This window comes from Cryptotermes secundus, unplaced genomic scaffold (assembly GCF_002891405.2).
Source record: "Cryptotermes secundus unplaced genomic scaffold, Csec_1.0 scaffold568, whole genome shotgun sequence".
NCBI lineage: Eukaryota > Metazoa > Arthropoda > Insecta > Blattodea > Kalotermitidae > Cryptotermes > Cryptotermes secundus.
The window spans coordinates 95826-119844 of NW_019725423.1; the positions used below are offsets into that span (position 1 = coordinate 95826).

At 39.6% G+C, this 24019-nt stretch overlaps 1 protein-coding gene across 1 annotated transcript; it reads left to right on the forward strand.

Moving 5' to 3' along the window:
* The first annotated feature begins 15998 nt into the window (after window positions 1–15998).
* Window positions 15999–22044, forward strand: LOC111863388 (39S ribosomal protein L40, mitochondrial). The gene is made up of 5 exons (XM_023849661.2): window positions 15999–16252; window positions 18320–18415; window positions 18901–19071; window positions 20572–20770; window positions 21836–22044. The coding sequence occupies exons 1-5, from the start codon at window positions 16212–16214 to the stop codon at window positions 21944–21946; spliced, it is 618 nt and encodes a 205-aa protein (XP_023705429.1). The 5' UTR covers window positions 15999–16211; the 3' UTR covers window positions 21947–22044.
* Window positions 22045–24019: the final 1975 nt, after the last annotated feature.

The following is a 24019-nucleotide window of genomic DNA, read 5'->3' on the forward strand; positions in this document are numbered from 1 at the left end:
TGTGGCAATGGCCCTACTGAGCGAACGCTTACTTTGTACTGCACTCATATGGATGACTGGCTAGGTAGGTTGGCGTTGGAGCATTCAGCCTGCATCTCGTACTGTAGTAATTACACGTCGGTTAGACTTGCGGCCAACCATCGTCGTTCTTGTCCACAACAAAAAAACAAAGGAATTTTTGGGTCGGATCTATGCAGAGACTTTTCCTTATAAAACTTGCAAGGTAAGACAGTTTCATCCTTCTCGGTTTAGGCTGTCCGGCCTGTTTCGATTCAGAACTAGTTTCGAAACTGTGAATGCTTATACTTATGGTAGGACTCCTTGGATGGGGGATCAATTCATCTCAGAACGTGTATACATTTTCAGTACCATCACCGAACATGCTGGTGTAGAGGCTGTGCTCTAAATTTGTATTCCGAAGGTGCTAAATCCAATCTCGGTCAGGGCACTGGCTATTATGATTAAGGTTGATCGTGGTTTCCTTCAGTACCTTCAGGTAAATGCTGAGATAGTACCTGTTTTAGGCCACGACCGCTACCTTCCGAATCCTTCCCTATTCATCAGCTCATCAATAATCGTACCGAGATGATGCTGCATAGCCTCGATGTGTAACCCACGGAGAAGTGTTACCCTCGGGACAAGGTCGCCTGGAGCCTTTCTTGTTAGGACCTGCGATATGAAGCTGAGTAGCTTTACTGTGTTACAAAATGCAAAACGATTGCGCAATAAATTTTGGCGCATATTTTATTTTAATTATTTAAAATAATAATGGATATATACTTAATTCTGAATGGGCACAGGCCGGAGAGCCTAATTAGCCAAGGTAGAAGAAGAGGAAGAATAAGGGAGAGGAGGAGGAGGAGGAGAAGAAGAAGAAGAAGAAGAAGAAAAATGTGATAATGTTGATAAAAAGGTGGTGATGACGATGATGAAGGAGAAGGAGAAGAAGAAGATGAATGGATGTCGCTCAACGGTTAAGCAAAAATTATGTAATTTTTTTGATCCGCATTTTTATTTGTAATTTTATTTAGTTCACTCATACTGCTCACATCTATCTAGTGCTGAAGTAAAAAAAATTGCAGTTAGACTTCCACTGTCGTAAGTCTTCATTGAGTGGTGCTTAATTAATCAAGCCCAGCGATGAATTTCCCTTTAGGTCAGTCGTACACTATTACCTGAAAATTCTCAAACGCATTGTAAAATGTTCTTGCTTCATGACGTCGACACTTTCAATTGTAAAAAGAAGTACGTCCAACGTGTATTCTTATGTTTACGGCCTTCCCAAAAAACGGCTCACAGAGCTGCATGACTATGCTGTAAATGACACTACTTTTCTCTTACCTTGAATATTCGGAAGTCCGCCATCATGGAATTTGTGGGGAGGTAAAAGGTACGCCTCTCCTCGATGGCTCTCAGTCTTCTTACTGGGGTTCTCACGAATACTGAACATGTTTTCCTAAAGTAAGGCATGTACAGGGACAGGGACATCATGAAAACTTAGAATTCCTTCGCTTGTGATCGAGGCAGGTGACGTTGCTCTGGTGGTTAAATAGCACACGGAGCGTAGAAGTGACGTTCTCAGCAGCAGATAGAGACGAGGTATCACGATCGTTATCCGAACCTCATCAGATTATTAGCAGAAAATATCCGAAGGCCCCGCCTTGTCTGGAGCCAAATGTGCTGGCTGCTCAGCCAATTAGAAGCTGTAACAGTTCTTGGTTGTGTGATGTCAAGATGTGACCTGCCAGACAACTGACTAGATACTAATCAAAGACCCAAGCAGGTTCAGTAGTGTAAATGTCAATTTAGAGCAGGAGTTAATAGATACATTTAACAGTAAGTTTAATTACATTCCTGCAGTGATACAATAATCCCCTGGCCCCGCCAGCAACCCTCAACTCAAGCGGAAATATATAACACTGTTGTCAGAACTAAATTCTAATTCCAAATTCGGAGAGGCAAATCGCAGTCTTCCAGCTCTCAGAGTACATACTTACACATAGGTTTAGGCAGCGCCATAGCTCAAGTGGTTAGTCGCTGGCTTCCCACCGCGGCGGCCCGAGTTCGATCCCACGTCTGGTCAAGTGGGATTTGTGGTTGACAAAGTGGTGCTGGTGCAGGTTTTCTCCGAGTACTTCGGTTTCCCCTGCCAATCTGCATTCCACCAATTGCTCCACAATCACCCCCACCTATCATTTGGGGCTGGTGCAATAGGCCAGAGGTGGCCGCAGTACAAAGGACTTAGTCCCACCCCACTAGCAATAAAAAAAACCCATAGGTTTAGCGGAGCATTGTTCGCAAATATAATAGATAACCGGCAATGCACCGGCTAACACGTGACTCTTGGACACTGCTGTTTCCAGGAAAACATCCTTGACGTCACTGTCGGCCAGTGCTGTTTCAAGGCTAACGGTGAAGGAACACCAAAGAAATTACCAACCGCAACGGAACCGCTGGTTCCGAGAACTGTTATCAGACTGAGTTGAACACGTTGAACTGAATGGAGCAGAGCAAACTGAGGAAGTGGCAGCGCAACTGCAACGCAACTGACAGAAGCCTAAGAAACTCAACTCCCAGGCAACTGAGCAAGCCAGTTTTCTCACAGTTGCGTTGTCACATAGTTTCCTAGTGTTAATGTTCTAGCGTGCTTGTGTGATTCATTTGCTTCTTTAGATAGCACGAAAGATTGACGAAGCTGCTAATTTTGTTTCTGTGCAGTTAACTAAGCAGTAGCCTGGTATATCTGACAAATGCCACCCAGGCTATGCTAAGCAGGACAAAAGATTTGGCTTGGGAAAAATTTTCTCACGAGATGAAGGAGTCTGCATCCTGGTTAAGTTATTTTGAAACAATATAAGCACTTGAGTTTAAATTGTCATGGAAGAAAGGATACACCCAATGTTTTTTTTTCCTAATATTGTATTTAAGCATCCTGTTGCAATAATATATAATTTATTTCACATATATCTCCGTCTTAAAATCAACTTGTTATCCAGTTACCCTTCTTCCGCACTATGTGTTTCGGCTGTATACGACCATATCAGCCATCTTCTATCCTGCTAAAATTGTTGCACTCTATGTCAAATTTTCGTGTCTCATGTGAAAATGATATTTCTTAATTAAAATAAATTGCCCTTAATTAACATTAATTAAATTAATTAACATCTCAATGTTTTCCAAGTGGTCGTCGTCCTCTATTCTCCCGCCGTTTCAACCACCACAATATTATGACAGTAATAGTATTTGCCATTGCAGAAGACACACCTAGTTGATATGATGTGGGCAACTAATCAAGCATAATTTTCCTTAGTTTGCGCCTGCTAATCTGGAAACCAGTTGCCTGCTTGAAATCGGCGACTTTTTCGGAAATTGCGGTTGCGTTGAAGTTGCCAGTTTCTCTGATGTGCCCTCGCCCTAACAGCACTCAACTCTGATAAACGGGATTATTGAATCGCGACCTGACAAAATAGTTTAGTGTCTTCTTTGAGACTCGTTTCTATATCAGTACAACAAGCAGTAGGATTAGAACTTTACAAGATATCCGGACTCGTCATTTTCTGTTTAATTACCACTTTCAGAAATTACTTACGAAAAGCAAAGGCACTTAAGTTCCTTTCTTACGACCTTGGTTTAATTATGCAGGTTTTCTGTCTGTTTGGATGTACTTATGGGTTCACTGACAACTTTCGCTATTAAGAAAGATGCTGTCTGAATTCCTGTAGTTTTATTTCTCTAAAAGATTGTAACTCTTCGACTTATCTTCACAATCTGACTCTAATATTCGCGTGACGATACTCTGTTGCAAATCTTGAAAGCGTTATTCTTGTTACACGCGCTCTCTATTGTTGCTAGCTCTTCATGTGTAATAAGTGCTTCACGTTTCTGTCGAAGTTGCCTCTTGAAAGGAGTAATTGGGTGGAACATAGACCTTCATTACAGATTTTATGAAGACACGAAGCGTCTTTAACCTAAAATTATGAACTGCAACAAAGCGAGATATGACGTAATTAATATTTTTTTATTGCTAGTGGGGCGGGAATAAGTCCCTTGTACTGCGGCCACTTCTGGCCTATTGTACCAGCCCCATATGATAGGTGAGGGTGATTGTGGAGCAATTGCTGGAATGAAGATTGGCAGGGAAAACCGAAGTACTCGGAGAAAACCTGCCCCAGCGCCACTTTGTCCACCACAAATCCCACATGACCAGACCCGGGATTGAACCCAGGCCGCCGCGGCGGGAAGCCAGCGACTAACGGCTTGAGCCATGGCGCGGGCCTACGTAATTAATATACTCCAAGACGAAAAGATTATCAGTTCGAATTAGTGAGATGTCGTGATGACAACTTAGTATGTTTAGTTGGTGTAACGAATGAGACCACGAAAATTATCTATTTATCTAGTTATGACGTCACTCCGGCAGCTTAATGACCTGATATGAATCTGCACAGTACACGAACCTGATACAAGGCGCAAAGAACAGTGTGAAGGGGTACACACAAGCAGCACCATAACATACGAGCAGATACCGAAAGAAAAAATTGTAGTGAGTCGATTAAAGTGATTATAAGCAGGAAACACAGTTAATGAGATCCATATTCAGGCGTCGCAGGGTATGAGACTCTTACAAAGACAATTTCAAAGGGATATAAATGGAAGGGACACCAAAGAAGAGATAAATACAGGCGGTACAGGAAAGACAAGGATGACTCTGAAAGGGAAAACACTAAGTAAATATAACAAAAGAGTTAGAGCAACAATGAAGATTTACGTAAAAATTCTTCAATAATAATGCAATTCAATTTTGTATTTATTTGCGTGCTGATTAAGAGCCAAATGGTCAGTCATAAAGTAAGCACGACTAAGGGAAAGAAACAAAACACACTCAAGCACACAAACAGAAGCCAAAAGAAGGTAATTCGCATTTGTATGCTGCTGCTGCTGCTGCTGATGGTGATGATAATAACGATGACGACGAAGACGACGACAATGATGATGATGACGATAAAATTATTGGGTAATTAAGTCTAAATTTGAGATCGAATGACACACTTTGTTAGACAAATCTAGAAACGTGAAATATTATTACATATCGCAGATATAATGAGGAATATGTGACGGCGACATTGTAAAATGACATGTTCTCGGGTCATCACCCGTATCACCGTGGAGTCAATGTCCGACGTTTCAGAGATCGTTTCTGCCTCCATCATCAGTGTTTGATGCAATTAGTGTTCTAGTCACACATATAAAAGGAAAGCGGGGGGAGTAGTGAGAGACGCTGCAATTTAAGGGGACTGGAAGATTGTTCTGCTTCGAAGGTTCATGGGTAGTGCCCGCTTTATCCTTTACCAAAGGTGCGTTTGAAAAGCGGTAAAGAGTTGAGAAATAAAGAAGGTAACGAGTTAGGAAGTGGACTTTGTTATGAGTAAAGGAAGGAAGTTGAGCAAGGGGTTTTCTGCTTATGATCAGCGTTTCGCCATCAACATTGGAAGGGCTGCATTAGGATGACATTTTGATGTAGCACTGGGAGACTTACACTGGGGCGCAATTTTAATCCGACTTATAGCAAGCAGTCTGGCATTTAAATACACGAAACCCAGTGACAATGCTTATTTTTTCTGCAGCTTTATTCAACATTTTGTGTATACATATTTCCATACACACAAATAAAAAAGTAAAGGTATCCCTGTAAGAGGCCGTGAAGGCCCGTAGGGTTGTGAGACGTTGAGGGTCCCACATTATCTAGACAATCGGTTGTTAGCCTTACGTGCCAGCCGCGCTTTACTCCCCAGGAAAATTATTTAATTAATTCCTGGTACTCATTTCTGTTAGAGGCTCAGTCAACCCCAGGGCCATAGTGCGGCTGGAAGGATTAGGTCAATTGAAAAAATCAAAAGACCTCTTCCGGACTTGAACCCTCGACACAAATATATTTATGTATATTCTCGCGCATTCATGACGTTTTAAAATAACTTTGGAAGATGTTCGAGTGCTTTAAAAGCAAACGCCCAGCAAAAGCTGCATGTTTGGGGGCGTGGTCATCCTCACATCCACAGTGCACAAAATCGTGACGAAGCAGGGAAGAGCAGAGACATGAGCGCTTCACAGTAATTATGAAGGCTGTCTGCAGGCTGGGTATGAGACAGTAAGGTCCTGCCTTCTCAGCACGTGCGTGACACTTGGCACCTATCGACACATCTGCTCCGTCTTCTCTGCTGAGGAGAGGAACCGAAACAGAGAAAACCGCAAGTGGTTACTGTACGTTACAGTTCGATAAGGAGCCAGGACACGGTTCGTGGGTCCGGCCGCAGTGCGTCCTGAGTTCTGAACACTATCACACCAATACACTGTGACGGAGACGGACATTCTCTGAAACGTCGGACGTCAATTCCACATTGACACAGCTGATTGCCCGAGAAGACTTCGTTGCATAATGAAAACTAATTGGCAGCCTCGAGAGACAAAAAGTATAGCAACACGATGAAGAGGATATAGAAAGGTGGCACAATAAGCAACGTGATGTGAAAAGACAGAAAAAGTGAAAGTAATTAGTGAAAACACAAGCTAATATATCCTAATTGCAAAGACTATTCTAAAAGTATTTCAAATGATCCACAAAGAAGGACATGCGCCACAGAATAGGACGTACGGTATACAGAACACACTTTTTTCATTTTCTGCGTGCCAAGCAGTTGGGCATAGCGGTACACTGAAGAAATGTGGGGGGTGGGGGGGTGCTTGGTTCAGATATCGGTTATTCTGTGTGAGGTTTTCCTTGGTTTTCCTCAGGCTGGACATGAAAATTGCGGGATAATACTTACATTAGGCCACGACAACTTCCTTCCAAATAGTCTTCAACTAATTATCAGCACAGCAGTAATTTGCTGCTGGCTTTGTCAGCACATTGATTTTTGGTTCCGAGCATCGCAAGATTCATGACCACAGTTTTCTCTCACAACTCTGAACCGTGAGGCTCATTGGCGGTTGTTTCGGGTAAATTTCTGCTCGTCTTCGGATTTTGAGGCGAGTGAGAATGGGTAGAAGGGGGGAGGAGATGGCCAGTTAGTGAAGGAGTGACTGTTCGAGTCATCCTCAGTAGAGAGGGAGTGACCGTTAATATTCAGAGCACTCCTCTTGTTGAAGACAATGCTCCATGTCATAACACTTAAAATTCTTGAAAATAAAAACATGGTCATGGGTCCCGACGAGAGTCGAAACCACGAATTATTGTGCTAGCGATGGTTAGCAGCAATTTAACCAAAGGACCGAGCGACTGCAGTCATTCATGTCTCTGGGTTCGCGCGGGAGCCATTACCGTTATTTTCTGCTCAAAGTCAAAGTCAAAATTACTTTACGACTGGCCAGTTACCGCCAAACATTTCTTCTTGGCGTCAAGCCCCTGGAAGTCCACGACCAAAGATTATAACTGAACCCTTGCGGTAATAGCCCTTATGTAACCTCCTCTCTGACGAGAAGATTGGGTTGTCTCTTATGGATACGTTTGAAGTTTCATCAAATGTACGTTATCTCACATACAGCATGTTATTTATAATTTTTTCCTTTTGCACTATATACAAATCCTCTGTCAGTATAGGCTTTTACAATGCAGATCATTCCTCTCTTACTTATCTTATGCCACAACGGCAGCTTAGTCACTTGAACGGTCGTAAGCTTGACCACCGCGAAGTTATATTCTCTATATCTGGCTCCACTTTGTCCTATACCGCGAGCATGTTCATTCTCATGATTTTATATGAATTCTGTTTAGTTCCTGCACAGTTTGTTATATAATCATATGCATACGAACAGTTGAAAGGAGTGTGCAAATAGCGGACCGGTGTGCAACTTGGAAACTTTCCAGTGGTGCGGAGAACCTTGTTTTGTAGGCGCTGCAATTTTAAGAGTTAGGTGTCTGCCGCTAAATCCCAGGCGGGGCAAACATACGTCATTTCTGACCTTATCAGTGCCTTATGGAGGGTTAGTTTAATGTTGGAGCTTAAACTTTCACTTTTAAATAGGGAGTAGTTTCTGTTAAATGTTCTGAACGCCTTGGCTTCAGTCGCTTCTATGCGCAGTCTCTATATAATGCTCTTATGGAAGATAACACCCTGATATTTATAAGATGAGCCTCAGGGGACCTAAGCCTATGAGAAAATTAGATGACCTGATTCTTACCGTCATTATCTTTTATGTTCCAGAGCCCACACCACGTCTTAATAGAACTGAGACCTCGCTGCAGCTTTCTGAGAACATAAAACTCTTTGCGGTCTGTCACATACATACAAGTGTCATCAGTAAAGAGACCTAGATAGACACCAGGTGTTTTGGGCATATCATTTATATGTCACTTGCGAAGCCTTATTTTACAGTATATGTATAATTCAGTTGTCGACAATACAAGGGTAATATAAACATTAATTACTCAAATAAGTAAGAGACAGACGATCGGTGCAGATGTTGTATCCGTTGATACAAAAGGTGAAAGAAAAAAAAAACAAAGCAACGATATGATGAAAAGAAACTAACTTTATAAGTTAATGAAAAGGGAAACTGTGTATTGTGAAATATAATTCCTCGTGCAGAACTAATTGCGTTGTTAATATTATGTCTCGTTAACATTTGTATCCGTTGGTACTTATGAATATTCTCGAGGTTTTCTTGCGCCATGTTTCCTTACGAATATCATATTCTGTCAGAACGCAGTGAGTTTTCATTTCTTGTGACCTCAGCTTCAAAACTCCGCCCTGATCATGGCGATAAGAAATCGTGTTTGCAATCAAGTTCATTCTTTATCCGTGAGATGTCTGCAACGTCTCCACTCCGCGTGCTCTTCTGGGCGGATAAGCATTAACAGTTCTCACACCACCTATCAGATTTATTTCGATGCATATTTTCACGTACATCATCGAGATTTTCTGTAAGATTACTTTCATTTCTAGTCGAATATATGCTGAGAACTGATTTGAAGATTTAAATTGCCCTTTAAACACGCTGAAGAATGGCAATCAATATTTTGTTTCTCTGCTGCTATCTCATTGCAGCATGTATACAGACGATTGCACAGAAGAATATTACCCTCGGACGGAGCACGCGGTGGCGTAGTTGGATGAGGCAGTATGCTACAAGCCAAAAGGTCGCGGGTTCGAATCCCGATGAGGTCACTGGAGTTTTCAATTTACCTAATCCTTCCAGCCGCACTTTGCCCCTGGAATCGACTCAGCCTCTAACACAAATGTGTACCAGGAATTTTCATGAAGGGGTAAAGGGCGGCCGACGTGTAAGGCTGACAGCTTCACCGCCATCTGTGAGCCGACTATCCAGAAGATGTGGGAACCTCGACGTCTCAAGACACTATGAACCTTCACGACCTGTTACAGGGATAGCTTTACCTTTTTATGGTATTCTGGAAAGTTCTTATCTGTTTCAATCTATGGAGCCGTAAAAAAAAAAAGGTAAAGCTATCCCTGTACCAGGCCACGAAGGCCCATAGGGTTGTGAGACTTTCAGGGTCCCACATTATCTACACAATCAGCTCACAGACGACGGTAAAGTTGTCAGCCCTACGCGCTGGCTGCCCTTTATCCCCCAGGAAGATGCCTGGTACCCATTTCTGTTAGAGGCTGAGTCGACTCCACGGTCATAGTGCGGCTGTAAGGATTTGGTGAATTGAAAAAATCCACCTCATCGGGACTCGAACCAGCCACCTTCCGGCTGGTAGCATAGTGCCCCAACCAACTACGCTACCGCGTGCCCACTCTATCGAGCAGTACACAAACATACACTAATAGGATAGATTTTTGTAAATTCAGAATATGATTATTCTGGTAACAGATCTGTGGTACCATATGCTTTAACATTCAGTAACTCCCGTTGCTCTCGCATTCTCATTCTGGTTTCATTTGGCGGTTCTCAGACTAAAGAGCAAACATTTTCCTAAGCATGTTTGAAAGACCAGTATGTGTAATGGTGATGTAGGTTTCTTGAAAGGAGGAACTGACCTTTTGACTTAGACGGGTGTTAGTTGTTAACAATTTTAAATAATCTGTGAAGTTCAGTCATCTAAAACAAAGAAATCAATCAATAATACAGTAAACGAAACATCTAAAGCTCCGTCATTCCTCGGTCAAAGCTACGCCCGGAGTGCAGGTTTCCTGCGGTGCCTCACGTTTAGTGTGATGCTCCACCCAGCACGATGAAGCCTTCCCTGCTTTGGTATTATCACAGTTATTATAGAAATGTGTAAAGACTCAGACAGGCCGCGCCATAGCTCAAGCGGTTAGTCGCTGGCTTCCCTCCGCGGCGGCCCTGGTTCGATCCCGGTTCTGGTCAAGTGGGATTTGTGGTGGACAAAGTGGGGCTGGGGCAGGTTTTCTCCGAGTACTTCGGTTTCCCCTGCCAATCTTCATTCCACCAATTGCTCCACAATCACCCTCACCTATCATCGGGGCCTGGTACAATAGGCCAGAAATGGCCTCAGTACAACGGACTTAGTCCCACCCCACTAGCAATTAAAAAAGAAGACTCGGGCCAGTTACTAGTGATGTGCAAAGAATACTAATGGTTGAAATAAGTCATTCTGCTTTTCGTTAATGCGAGAAATAAGGAGACAAAACAGCACGTATATGAACGTCATTAAACGATTAAATATAATTTCGTAAGCATATGTCCGTCCTTTCATACATGCTAAATAATTTGTCCATCTATTTTTTCCTTTCATTTCATCAAGAGGGGATATTCTGAAGCTTGTCGTTCTTTAATTTTTTGCAATAAATATTTCGTTGGGTTCAGATATTCATTAGGCTCTTCTCAGCCCCTTTCAATATATATCTTACCCCTACCGTCATCTTGTCTCACATAAATGTAAGACAAGTACAATTACAATTTTTGTTTATTTGATGTACGTTTTAAGGTTTTCAAGGCAATGATTATGAGGGTTTCTGCTGTCTGGGATGTGACACCGTATAGTTTTGTAGATACATGCCAACGTTTAAGACGAACAACACGACATCTCATTCCAAAAGGAAATGTTTTATTGATTTTTATTTCCTTGTTCTTTTTTCTTCTTCTTCTTCTTCTTCTTCTTCATTTCAATTCAAGAGTATATGAAACGTTTGAACAGAATGAACGTATTGAAAGCAGCACAGTTAACTGAGCGGTCCTTACGTTTCAAACGTCAGAACCATTGTCTCATGGTTTGGAATGATGGCTCGATGTTGCTGTCTGAACATGCTGGTCAGATTGTCGTGCTGTGACCAGTGACCGGTTTATTTTTGACAATTGAATGTCAAGTTAATTTCATTTCAAGAGTACACTCTAAAATAAAAATTGTCAAGACTGTCAAAATGCCATCTAACTAAAGCCGACCTTGACACTAATAATTATAATTATATCTGGATTATATTAAGACCTGTTATGATTATTTACTGGTGTGCAAATTTACAAGGTAATAAACTGGTATAATTAAAATGCAGGTATACACGAAAGAAATGGCCGCCTGTGTGGTCTAATGGTTACTGGCTGCAGATCCAGAGGTCCCGGGTGCGATTACCGGCTCTACCAGATTTTCTGAGAAGTAGTGGATCTGGAACGGTATCCACTCAGCCCCGTGAGGTTAATCGAGGAGCTACTTGAATGGAAAGTTAGAGGCTCCGGTCTAGAAAATCGAAATTAACGGCCTTGGGGATCCGTTGCGCTGACCACGCGACTCCTACTATCCGAAAAATTTGGCACTAACTTCGCCGACACGCGGCGGTCGCTCGGTCGGTATAGTTCGTTTGCGGACTAAAAGCCACGGATTTTAGTTTGTACATGGGAATTTATAGTGCGTATGTTTTGGACAATATTTCGGGACGTTTGAGAGAGATAATTTAGGCCTATGTATGTTTTGGGTCATTAAATAATGCCTTCATGGTTTATCCTCTTTATAATAGTTCTTAACAGTTCCAGGTTTTATGCGGCGTGACAGGTTCATTATGAATAGGATAAGAAAGGAAGTGTAAACTATCTACTTTCTGTTTGCTGCTCTTGTATTCAGAGTGAATTAAAATTAAACGTACCAGATATATCTTCCTATGAAAACTATCATATTTTAACAATAATCGTTACGATAACCCGGCATTGATGCTGATAAATGACCTATCGACACGAAGCTTGTAAGAAACCGTAGGAGATCCAATTCTGACAAAGTGCTTAATTATACTAGGCAAGTTAAAGAGTTTAATATATAAAAATATGTATATTTCTTATAACTAACTCCCTGGAGCTGAGCTGTTCTTGAGAAACCGACATTCACGTAGCTACTAAAGAATATACCAACATTTAATGGACCCTGAAAGTTCATTACCGTGTTCAAAAGATCCTCCCATTGGTCCCTTTCGTGAACCACATCAATTCAGTCCATATCAGCCCTTCCCATCTCTTTAAGATCCATTTCAATATCATCCGCCCAACTACTTTTTGGTCTTCTTCAGGCTTTCCCACCAGTATTCTATGTGCATTCCTCTTCTTCCCCATTTGTACTATATGCCCTGCCCATCTCATCCTCCTTGACTTGATCATTCTAATTACACTTGGCGAAGAATACAAGTTATGAAGCTCCTCATTATGCACTTTCTCCAGTTTCCCGTCACTTCATCTCTCTTCGGTCCAAATATTCTCCTCAACACCCTGTTCTCAAACATCCTCAGCCTATATTCCTTCCTTAATATCAGAAACCAAGTTTCAGGCCCATACAGAACCACAGGCAAAATTATAGGTTTGTATATTCTAAGTTTTAGGATTTTAGACAGCAGACGAGAAAACAAAAGGTTCTGGACTGAATGGTAGCCAGCATTACCCGAAATCACTCTTGTCTTAATTTCATCCTGAATCAAATTTTGATTTCTTACTGTCACTCCAAAATATGTGAACTGTACCAAATTTTCAAAGGAACTATTAATTATCTTTATATCATGACTTTGTCCTGCATTCTGATGTCGAGACAGCAACGTATACTTAGTTTTCTCTGTGTTTACTTCTAGACCAACCTCGTTACCAGCGTCCATTAAAGTTTATATGTTTTTCTCCATCATGTCTACGTTACCACCCAGTTGATTCATATCATCAGCATAGACCAGCAGCTGATGTGTCCCATCTAATTTCAGTCCCACCCCGTTTTCCTTGACCTTCCTAATGGCATATTCTAAAGCGAGTTGAAAAGCAGTGACGATAAAGCATCTCCTTCTTTCAGACCATTCTGGATAGGAACATTATCGGACAAATGTTTATCTGTACGGACTTTACTACAGGATTTAAATAATCACATTTTAATGTATATTCGTTATATTAGTATTATATTGGACATACACGTACACCAGTATCTGAGGTACGATGTTTCGGGAAGTAGCATTACTCGCATCGTAAAATGATTGGTTGTCTTGATGTTGATGTTGGTTTTCGATGTGCTGACCGATGTTTATTATTGTATGTTATTAAAATTATGGAAGACATTTGACGCTGAACCAGACATTTTTAAATACTAGGCTATAACCGCAGTCTAGCCCTTTTCTTTCTTGTATTTAAAAGTCTGCGTTCGGGCCGAACCGTCACCACTAATCATATAAATAAACGAGAATGTGTGTGGGTTTGTGTATTAATGCTCTGAATCCAACACAAAGGAATCTAGAAATCTGGAACTTGACAAACCTGAAAGTGTCCACCTCGTGGGATTTTTAGTTTTTGTTTTTGTTTTAGCAATTACATCACTTATGTTTACAGGCTGCAATTTAGGCAGTTAACATATAAGCAATATTTCTGTGCGGAAAGCAAGATGGAGACTACAATGTATACACAATCGTGGGAACGAAACATGTTTATACTTGATTATGGCCTGGTATGTTTACATTTGTGAATAACTTATAAAACTATTACATTACACTATATGTGCATTTCCAAAAGAAGTGTGGGAATGCAATTTTGAATTCTGAATTATAATCTTTAAAGACCACAGAAACGGCATTTCACAATATATTGCTCTACAAATAAACCCACAATCAAGATTTTTATAAAGAATGGAGCGCACCAAGGCCAACTGGTCGCCTGACTGTCAATATGGCAGCTGAACATTTTTTATGTTGTGTTAGGATTTCAGTTATATTACTTTATATGATTTTTGTGAATTTGAAACTTGTTAAATGAAGTCTAGTCTTAAAATAAACATTAATAAAAGAACCTATCATCTTAATGACAGCTAGTCTCCTAAACACGGGTGTAGGGCCAACTCACAAAATGCCCTGCATAGCAGATATGCCCCATACAATGGACAATGTCCAGCGTGTTAGTGGTCTATGTATGAAAGACGCCTGGGTTCAGCACAATAATTCTGAAGGAATATTCTGCTGAACGTCATTGAGAGTAAAATTAAGAGAATTAGCATAGCGCAGGTAAATACGCAATATGGCCGCTGCACAGTTTCGTTTAACTGAAGTGTACGTAATGGCGAGGCAGTCCCGGATATTAGCAATTAATTTACACCCAGTCTCCCTTCTTAGTTCTTGACTGCGGAGCAGAAAATGACATCCCAGTTCCTGAAATAATTGTAGAGTAATAAAAACCCAGCATTGTTTTATGAATTCCATATTTTGCAAGGCATTTCCTTTGAAACAAATATAAAATGTTACAGCCAGTGAAGGTTTTAATTACCAGCGTCGTGATTTAAGACAGTAAAAAAATTAACGTGAAGAAGGCGCATGTTGTCCCCTTCCCGACTGTCAACAGTAATTTATGAAAGTGTAGCGGAACATGTCCTTTGTTTCAATGACCTAGACGTCTTTGTCATAAAACATTAAGAAACGAAACAATAAAAAGTCTTTCCGTGCGAAAAGCGAAGTTATCTTCTTCAGTGTTTTCAACGAGATCAACAACCCAGTGATCTTCATGCTTTACCTGTTAACGAAAAACACTGCGCTTCCGCTACTGTGAGCACTCCACTTTGTCAATTCTGCCTCCTCTCTCTTCTTCTGTTCAGATTTCAGAATTTAATTCCGAAACGACTGATAATGTCTTACTTGATTAATTGGACGGGGAGTTGGCCCACGACATAGAAAAACGATTGACGACCACGATTAAAGCGGTCAAAAATGTATGAGCCCTTATATAGTGCAGCCACAATAATCGGTAATCCATCTTTATCTTTTACATCTCGTACAAAGATCACCAGTGGAAGGGTTTATGGGACCCACTAAATGGAAAGCTTCATCTATGGTCTTATACAAATTACGTTCTTTCTGGATTAATATGGTTAGAAATTTGAACTGTGTGATAAATTGTGATGGAAATTGTCCCCAGCGGGCCAAGGAATCATAACGGACTATATTAAGAATCTCCCTACTCAAGTTACATAGGCGGCACAACATCGGCCACCTTGAAGAGAGACGACAGGGGTATTGACACGAACCTGCAAGGTTTATGAATTTTAATTTTTAACAAAGTTTTTTCAGAACTTTAAAACAACTTTAAATATTTCTATAACCAGAAAGGCTGCTGTGACTGATAGAACATTGTGTACTTGGCAATACATGTGTAATTGATATGACAACTGTCGTGATAGTGGTTTCTAAAAAGTGTTTGGTGCCTCTGAAGATGATCCAAATGGATTGATTGATTGATTTATTTCGTCACTGTAGATCATTGTACATGATATATGACAAGTCAAGTTAATTCTGAATATTAACAATTTGATATATAAGTAGATTAAAATTACAATAGTTACAATTTTTTACATTCTTATTTGTGGAGAATTTGATGGAATGAACATCGAAATGGATCGAAACATGTAAGGCTAGTGAATCATCAAGTGAGAAAACTGAAGTAGTCACACTGGACGGACTTGTCTTTTATAATTGTTTTATTATTTCGTCGCTCCGAAGACAAATCTCGGCTACTAGGTACCGCGACTGCATGCTCGTACATCCAGCGCCATCATGTGAAACAAATAGAAGTTAATCCATGGCTTCTTGTTTTAGCTGTAGCATCGTAATATGGCCGTAATGGCGACCAGCGTAAGCGCTGGGAAGGAATGTGTCGGTTTCGGAAGTCGTCGGAGGTCGTGACACACTGTGATATATTTGCGTATTTGAGGAAATTTGCAGATCAGTTGTTTTTACCATTTTAACTAATTCTGCAATTTAATGCTCATTATTCACTAAAAGTACACAAAGCAGGACCAAAAGTAGATGATAATGATTCGAGTAGGACTGACAGCAGCTCTTTGTAGGTTAGTGTATTACATGTTCTTATAGGTTATGGAACTAATAAAAGTTTTTTTCACGAACGTGCTGGTGTAACATTAACACTCTAGATTCTCTTTCGAAATGTTCTCGGTTAGAATCTCTGCCTGGGCACCAGCTGTCTTAACAGGTGTTTCATGGGTTTACTCAGGCAAATTCCAAGATAGTAGTTCGATTGGGCCACGACCCGTTCATTCGACATCGTTTCCAATCAGCCATCCTATCATTCGACGCTATATAGTCTAGCTACTGACAGCGGTGTAAAATAATCCATATACACAAAACCGTTGCCCACATACCCAAGGACCAGCCCCTGAGGGCATGTAGTTAGTGTAGACCCTTGACGTAAGCAATTGACGAAAGAATGACCTTGATGCAATGGCAGCAGTACTACAGGGGAAAGACTCAAGTGCATAATCAATACAAGACTGAGTGGACCCAATACATAAATAAATAAAGAAAACATTTATTATTTCATGGTTTTACAAGTTCAAAAAGTTTTTGTCATCCAAAAATTTCGTAAATGTCCACAAAAACTATTTCAAACGTTTTAAAATTAAATAAAATGTAAGATTTGACAATACTGTATGTCAGAACCTTTGGGAGAATATCCCTCAGGCCTTAGACCTCAGTGGCAGATCAGTTCTGCTGTCTTCCCATAATGTTTTGACACCATATGTACTGTTGAGTAAACCAGGAATCTCATAATTTCACACCTGGTTTTGAATAAAATTTCGAATTTGTGAAATTTTGTATGAATAATAAACTAGATCAAGAATTTGTAGAACTTGTTTAATGTATGTGATTTCTGTTCTGTATATTTTTACACTAGTACTTGTTTTGTACAGTTCATTACACAGACCTGTTGTGTTACCCATTTTTATGTGCAAAATATATATTCTGGGTCTTTCAAATGGAATAACTGTGAATTACAGTAATTTAAAATTGTTATAAAGTTACATTTCCATCCATCTTACTCCAGTTCTTTCATACATTCATTCTCAAAGTCTAGATACATAAAGGAAGCATCCTAGTTACAATTTAAACTATAGGTAAGGCTGTCTTTGTACTACGTTCCACATGTAGAGAGTTTCAAGTGCCAAACATAATGTTACAAAACTTATAGTTTTCCTTTTTAGAACCTGATTCAGTGATTTCAGTTTTAAGTTGGACTATGGTTTTACAGATTTCAGTTGCAGTATGCACAGCCATAGCTGCAATGTCTCATGCATGTAGTTAATGTACCATTATAATGTTATATTTTGATTGATTGATTTATTTCGTCACTGTAGATCATTGTACATGATATATGACAAGTCAAGTTAATTCTGAATATTAACAATTTGATATATAAGTAGATTAAAATTACAATAGTTACAATTTTTTACTACTGATTACAATTTAGAATTAGTTAGATATTCTTATTTGTGGAGAATTTGATGGAATGAACATTGGCAGGGGAAACCGAAGTACTCGGAGGAAACCTGCCCCAGCGCCATTTTGTCCATCACAAATCCCACTTGCTCAGATCACAGTGGTGGGAAGCCAGCGACTAATCGCTTAAGCTATGGCGTGGCCTTAGAATTTATATTGTACATCCTGCATATGGTTTCTGTCACACTTGGTTTATACATTATTTCTTGGGCTAGTTTTTGGTGTCAGAGGATAGGGATTAGCTCTGCTGACTGGGCTCAACAGAATAGGCTTTTTACCTGAGGATGGAAACAGATTCCGGTTTCTGAAATGTTATTTTAATAAAATTTGGATGATGGTTAATGTCCATAAAACCAATCGCCGTATTAACTTTGACACTGAATGAAGGGGTGAGTGGTCAGCATTACTCTCCAGAAGCTGCTGTATCTTCAGGCCCCAGACTAGAAGATGCTCACTGTCATTTTGCATATAACGATGAAGAAGATAACCACAGTTGATGCCTTGCCAGCAAGCCTACAGTCCAGCACTTCCTAACTCACATCCTCCCCCTTCTTGTATCATCTTCTTAATGTTTTTTGAACTGCCTGTGCTGTAATTCAATTATCTCTTTGTTTATGCAGGCTTTGTATTTCTGATGTCCAAAGCAGTAACACGTCAACAAGGTTAATCAGTACTGGTATCAGTCCTCTGTTCTTTAAAGCTTCTACATGTCTCTAGTAAGTGAAATTCCTTTTGTTCAGATTCATTATAAAACACTGTATTTGATTTGACATATTAAAATGAGAGTGAAAAATAATAAAATTGAAAACTCATTGAGGTACATGATGGTATTGACACACATTTGTGTATTTGTATATTCTTCAGAATTGCAATTGTGTATTGCTCCTCATAATATTGGTAAGTTACATAGAAGGTGCTGTGACATATTATGGCCCCCAGTCATCTGTAAATTGGAATTGTTTATGCTGAAAGTAAATTTATATTGTTTTGTTATACTTTTAGTCTGGAAAATGCTGCCTGAAGTTTGTGACAGTCTTATAAACCAGAGATAAAACATGTGTTGTATTAAAATTTTCCCTCTTATAGTGAGAGGGAGAAATTATTTCCAAAATCTATGAAAGGCAGGAACAGATTACAAGTGTTAACGAGAGTTTGTTGAAAGGAATATTATTATTATTAATTATTTTGCTGTTTATTGTAGTGCCGAGCCTTTGAAGAAAAAGAAACGAATAGATCCTGCTATTTTAAAGCAGAGAGAAGAACGAAAGAAGAAGAGACTGGAAAAGCAGATCCGTCGTCTTGAAAGGAATGCTAAGCAACTGAAACCTATAGATGAACTTGAAGTTCCATTGGAATTAGTTGATGGAAAAAAGTAAATTATGTTTTATAAACATTCTACGCAATGAATTACTAAAAGAGATTTTGTAAGGCCATCCTTGCATTTCAAACCACTTACATTATGTTTTTTAGTTATATATACTGCTCTACCATTGGTAAGTAGCAAAGGCTGAGGCTTACAGATATCTTGCTAAAACAGAGAACTTCATGATTCTCAGGAGGTGTATGATAATTATCATCACTAAACATTGTCCAACATAATATTTCAATAAAGATCTTCATATCATCAAAAAATAAAAATTCTAAGTCTTTGTAGTTGTTGTTAAAGTGTCAAGAGCTACAACTCTTTGACTTTTGGATCATTGGCAGTAAAATTCGGAAGAAATATGTTCTTACTTGGAGTCATATGAGTACATTAAATATCTTGACCTGGAAGAAATATGTGTGTTGTATTTCACTGATGCCTAGAATTATACTTTTTATTGGTACAGTACTATAACATATTTTTACCTGGTAGTGATGCAACAGGCTCTTCCCATCTTTTGGAACATTTAAAAACGTTTGTGGGAAAAATGAAGGTTTTATAGGGGGTTTAAACAGCCCCTCCCCCCAGTACTGGTGATTGGTAAATTTCATGCTCATGAATGCACAGAATTTCCATTGGGTAATCAGAATTTTCCCTGCTATGTTATTATCCACACAGATTTGACACTTTAAAACATTGCAGCCTGAATCTAAGATGATGTTGAGGAAGTCCCTGTCAATATAATTTTGACCCAACTAGCTCCCATAGGCATCTGTTTAAGAAAAATTATCCTTGCCTGTCATTGACTGTTATTAGTTAATCAAAATTCTTATTACAATTAAGGTTTCAGTAAGTCATACATTTCTTCAAATTCAGAAAAGGCTTTTTGAATGTTTACCAACATATATAAGGGAACGAAGTTACAGATTGCCAGCTCAGCTTGGTGTATGGAACCATATATTCTGTATTAATGTATATTTATTTATTTTTATACTATAGTATTTCACTGGGTATTTGTTAATTATTAACTGAGTGAGAAATTCTTTATTAGTACGATCTTGATCATATATCACCATGATGGCAAAAGTCTGCCATTCGACCATCTTCTAAGTTTGCTCAGTCTGGTCCGTATCTCCACAGCCCATTTTCTTGGACAGAGGTCCAAAGTTTTAAAATTTAAATGAAGTAATTTCATCTGGTGGAGTGTCATATTAAGATGTTAAGGATAAATGAACTCACAAGGTTTACATAAATGTCGCCATATAAGACATCATTGTTAAACCTAGGTCATACGCTTTTAAATAGTTTAAATATTTAAGTTCTTTAAAAAAATGACTGAAATAATTTCCACTGATATCCATATGATAACAATAACATGACAGCTTTTAAGAGTCAGCTGACCTGTTCACTTTGCCAGCCACTGTAACACTGAATCTGGGTGTCTTATGTGTATGTACATATAGTATTTACAGCTGTAAGGTATCCAGTGATTTTAATACGTACTTTTAGAGAGAGAATGAGGGAAGCAGCAGTTATAACACCTGCAGTAGAAGAGGAACGTGCTCTGCTAACTAAGGACTGGACACGTTACAAGAGGAAGCAGCATTTGAAGGATATGCAGATGATAGACAGGCTTATGTTTGCACAGCAGAAAGCTCTTGATGAGCTTCGTCAGGAATCAGAGGAACTCTATCAGGCAGCAATACAGGTACTGTGGCATCAGCATATATTTTTAACTAGCTAGAGTATTGTAATGGTATGTTGTACTCCTGTCGACTTTATTGTCCTGACAACTGTTACTACCTTTACAGTTTGTCATGAGGTGAGTATTGATTTAATCAAAACTGATATAATGGACAACCTGCTGTTTGCTGTTAAAAATGTAGTTCTTGAAATTACTTGTTTTTGTCAGAAAAGGAACAGTAAAGATGTTTGTATTTTTTTTTTCCTTGGCACTACAGCCCCAGTGGGCCTGGGCCTACCTCCATGAACTCTGTTCACTTCGGTTTTTCTAGATCTTACACATATGGTAGGACTCCTTGGGTGAGTGATCAGCTTGTCGCAAGGCCTCTACCTGTAGACAAACACAGAAAAACGCACACAAACATCCATGCCCTGAGTGGGATTTGAACCCACAATCTCGGCTTCCGAGCAAGCGAAAACAGTGCATGCCTTAGACCACTCGGCTACCGTGACTGGCTAAAGATGTTTGTATAGTATCACATAACCTGTACATTGTAATGTTGTATAGTACAGGCATGAATTGTGGGACTATGCACTTATTGTAAGCTTTTATTTTATTGCTAGTGGGGTGGGACTAAGTCCTTTGTACTGCGGCCACTTCTGGCCTATTGTACCAGCTCCAGATGATAGGTTAGGGTGATTGTGGAGCAGTTGGTGGAATGAAGATTGGCAGGGGAAACCGAAGTACTCGGAGAAAACCCCTCCAGCTCCACTTTGTCCACCACAAATCCCACTTGAACAGACCCAGGACCGAACCCGGGTCGCCGCTGTGGGAAGCCAGTGACTAACCGCTTGAACTATAGTGCGGCCTATTGTAAACTTAACTGGATCAGTTATAAGCATGTGCTCAGTATTATTTCTAACTTAAATCAGTTCTTGACCATTACTGTGTGATGTTACTCTGGATCAGCAAATGAAGCAGCATCTGACAACGGGTATACCTTGAAACTTACATGTCCTTACACTGTTGACAGGAAAACACATCCTTCTGAAGAATGTGTTATATTTTAATAATTGTTTTTTGTTACAGATCAACCCTACACTGCTTCCTTTTACTGTTCGTGGACCAGTTAAAACACCCCCCATCAAAGGGTATGATAGTCCAGATGGGGAATACACTGATGTTTCCAAGAAATGGTAGTACAAATTTGTAGTGAAGTAAGAATGCCACTGTTTTAGCGACTGTAGTAATTGGAATGGATAAACAATAAATAGAATACACTTCATTATTGAAAATTATGTTTTTAGTTTTTATTATCCTTTTTGAAAACTCCTGTCCATGAAGAATAGTTTATTTTAGTGGTCTTGTAAATATGTAATACAAAGATAATGTATTTCAGAATTTTTTAGACAGTGATAGAAATGGATATACAGAAATGATATGCTCCACTCAAGGCCCATGGCGCATTTTGTGAAGGTATTTAATTCCTTTTAGTTGCTTCTCTTGTCATGGAAAATGGAGATGATTTTGTTCATATAAATTGTTTCTGTTTTCAGTGTTGTGAATAACCACTGGACAGGAGTAGTTAATCCTTGTTTGCAGGTCTACGAGAGTAATTGTACTGAGGAGCAGAATATGTGAATGTTCAGATGTGTATGGTGAATTAATGTTAATGCAAGCAAGAATTGTTTAAACGGTGTGAATAAATTATTACATCTAATAACTCACTTACTTACTCATGGAGCTGAGCCCTTCTTGAGGAGCTGCCAATTCTGCAGCTACTCAAGAATTTCCCAGCATTTTATGGAACCCGAAGGTTTGTTACCGTGTTCACAAGAGCCCTCCACTGGTCCCTATCCTGAGCCAGATCTATCTAATCCATACCATCCCGTCCTATGTCTCTTAAAATCCATTCTAATATTGTCCACCCACCTATGCCTTGGTTGCCCATGTGGTACATCTGATAACTAATTGATTATATTGTAATAGAACCAGAAGGTTTAGTATTGCTAATACCTGAACATACCATGGGACACAATCCTGAGCCAAATTTTCCCGAGATCCATCTTAATATATTGTAACGTGTTTCGTTACTGAATACGCTGTAGAGATCATTAATTGGTTTATTGAACAATCTACAAATATCGGCTACAATTAATTATCACAATGTTACGGGTTTCCACACTTTACAAACCCTACAACAAAATCTCTTTAACACTATCTTCCAGAGTCTTCACGTATTAATAGCGCGGGAACTATACAAGTCTCGCTGAATTACACACTCCAAATATAACTGGTTATCACGAACTATCACTGAATCTCGCACACGCGTCTGTAGCTTGTGACTTGCGAACTGAGAACTCGTTGATAACACACTGACTCTTGCTTGCTGCTCAGCCGGCTTTTATTCTGTTCGCTGTTGCTAGGGTCGCCCACCACGTCACTACTGTGACGTGGCGTATAGCCTAGCAACGCTGTTACCTCGAGCCGTCTTACATCACCGCGCATTGTGCGTTACATCACCACGGAGGGGTTGGGGGGAGGGAGCGCTACGTTACCGCCACGTTCCGCTGGGGAGGTAGGGGTCCTCCATTGCGCTACATGTCACAATATTATTCTTATATCATTTTTAGCCTACAGTTGTTACCACAATTATATTTACAGTGTTCTGAAATACATGTCTTGGGGTATAACCAGTCATCTCCTTTACTTTTATACTGTTATCGTCTTGTAAGATGATGATTGAATTATTCTTCATCAGTTACTGAAGTTATGCAGCTTGAATTGTTGCAGTCAGAGTGATGAATTGAGGCAGATGTAACAGGGAGCACCCATGGCATGTTTTTGACCTTTAGAATAATGTTGACATAATAGTGTAATAACTACAGCATCACACCATTTATTTAATATTATGTTTTCACCTTCAGAGAGAGGTTGACATAATGGTATACCACATTGGCACTTATACTCGTGATTTAATATTATTTTTGCTGACAAGCAGCTGTCGCTCAGTCGGTATAGTTCGCTTGTGGGCTAAAACCACAGTTTGTTTGTTTTTGTTTTTTATTCTGTATGTATTTACTGTTAGAGTAAAAATTATGTAATAATATAATAGTATCTGTGTTGTCACTATTAATTTAATATTAACGTACAGAGGGCCCACAAAATATGGTGTTTCAAAGAGTTATGTGTTTGTAACTATGGTGTATAATAAAAAACAAATGAAAGTGAAAACATGCACTTTTAATTTGTGTTAATGAGAAGCTATACAGG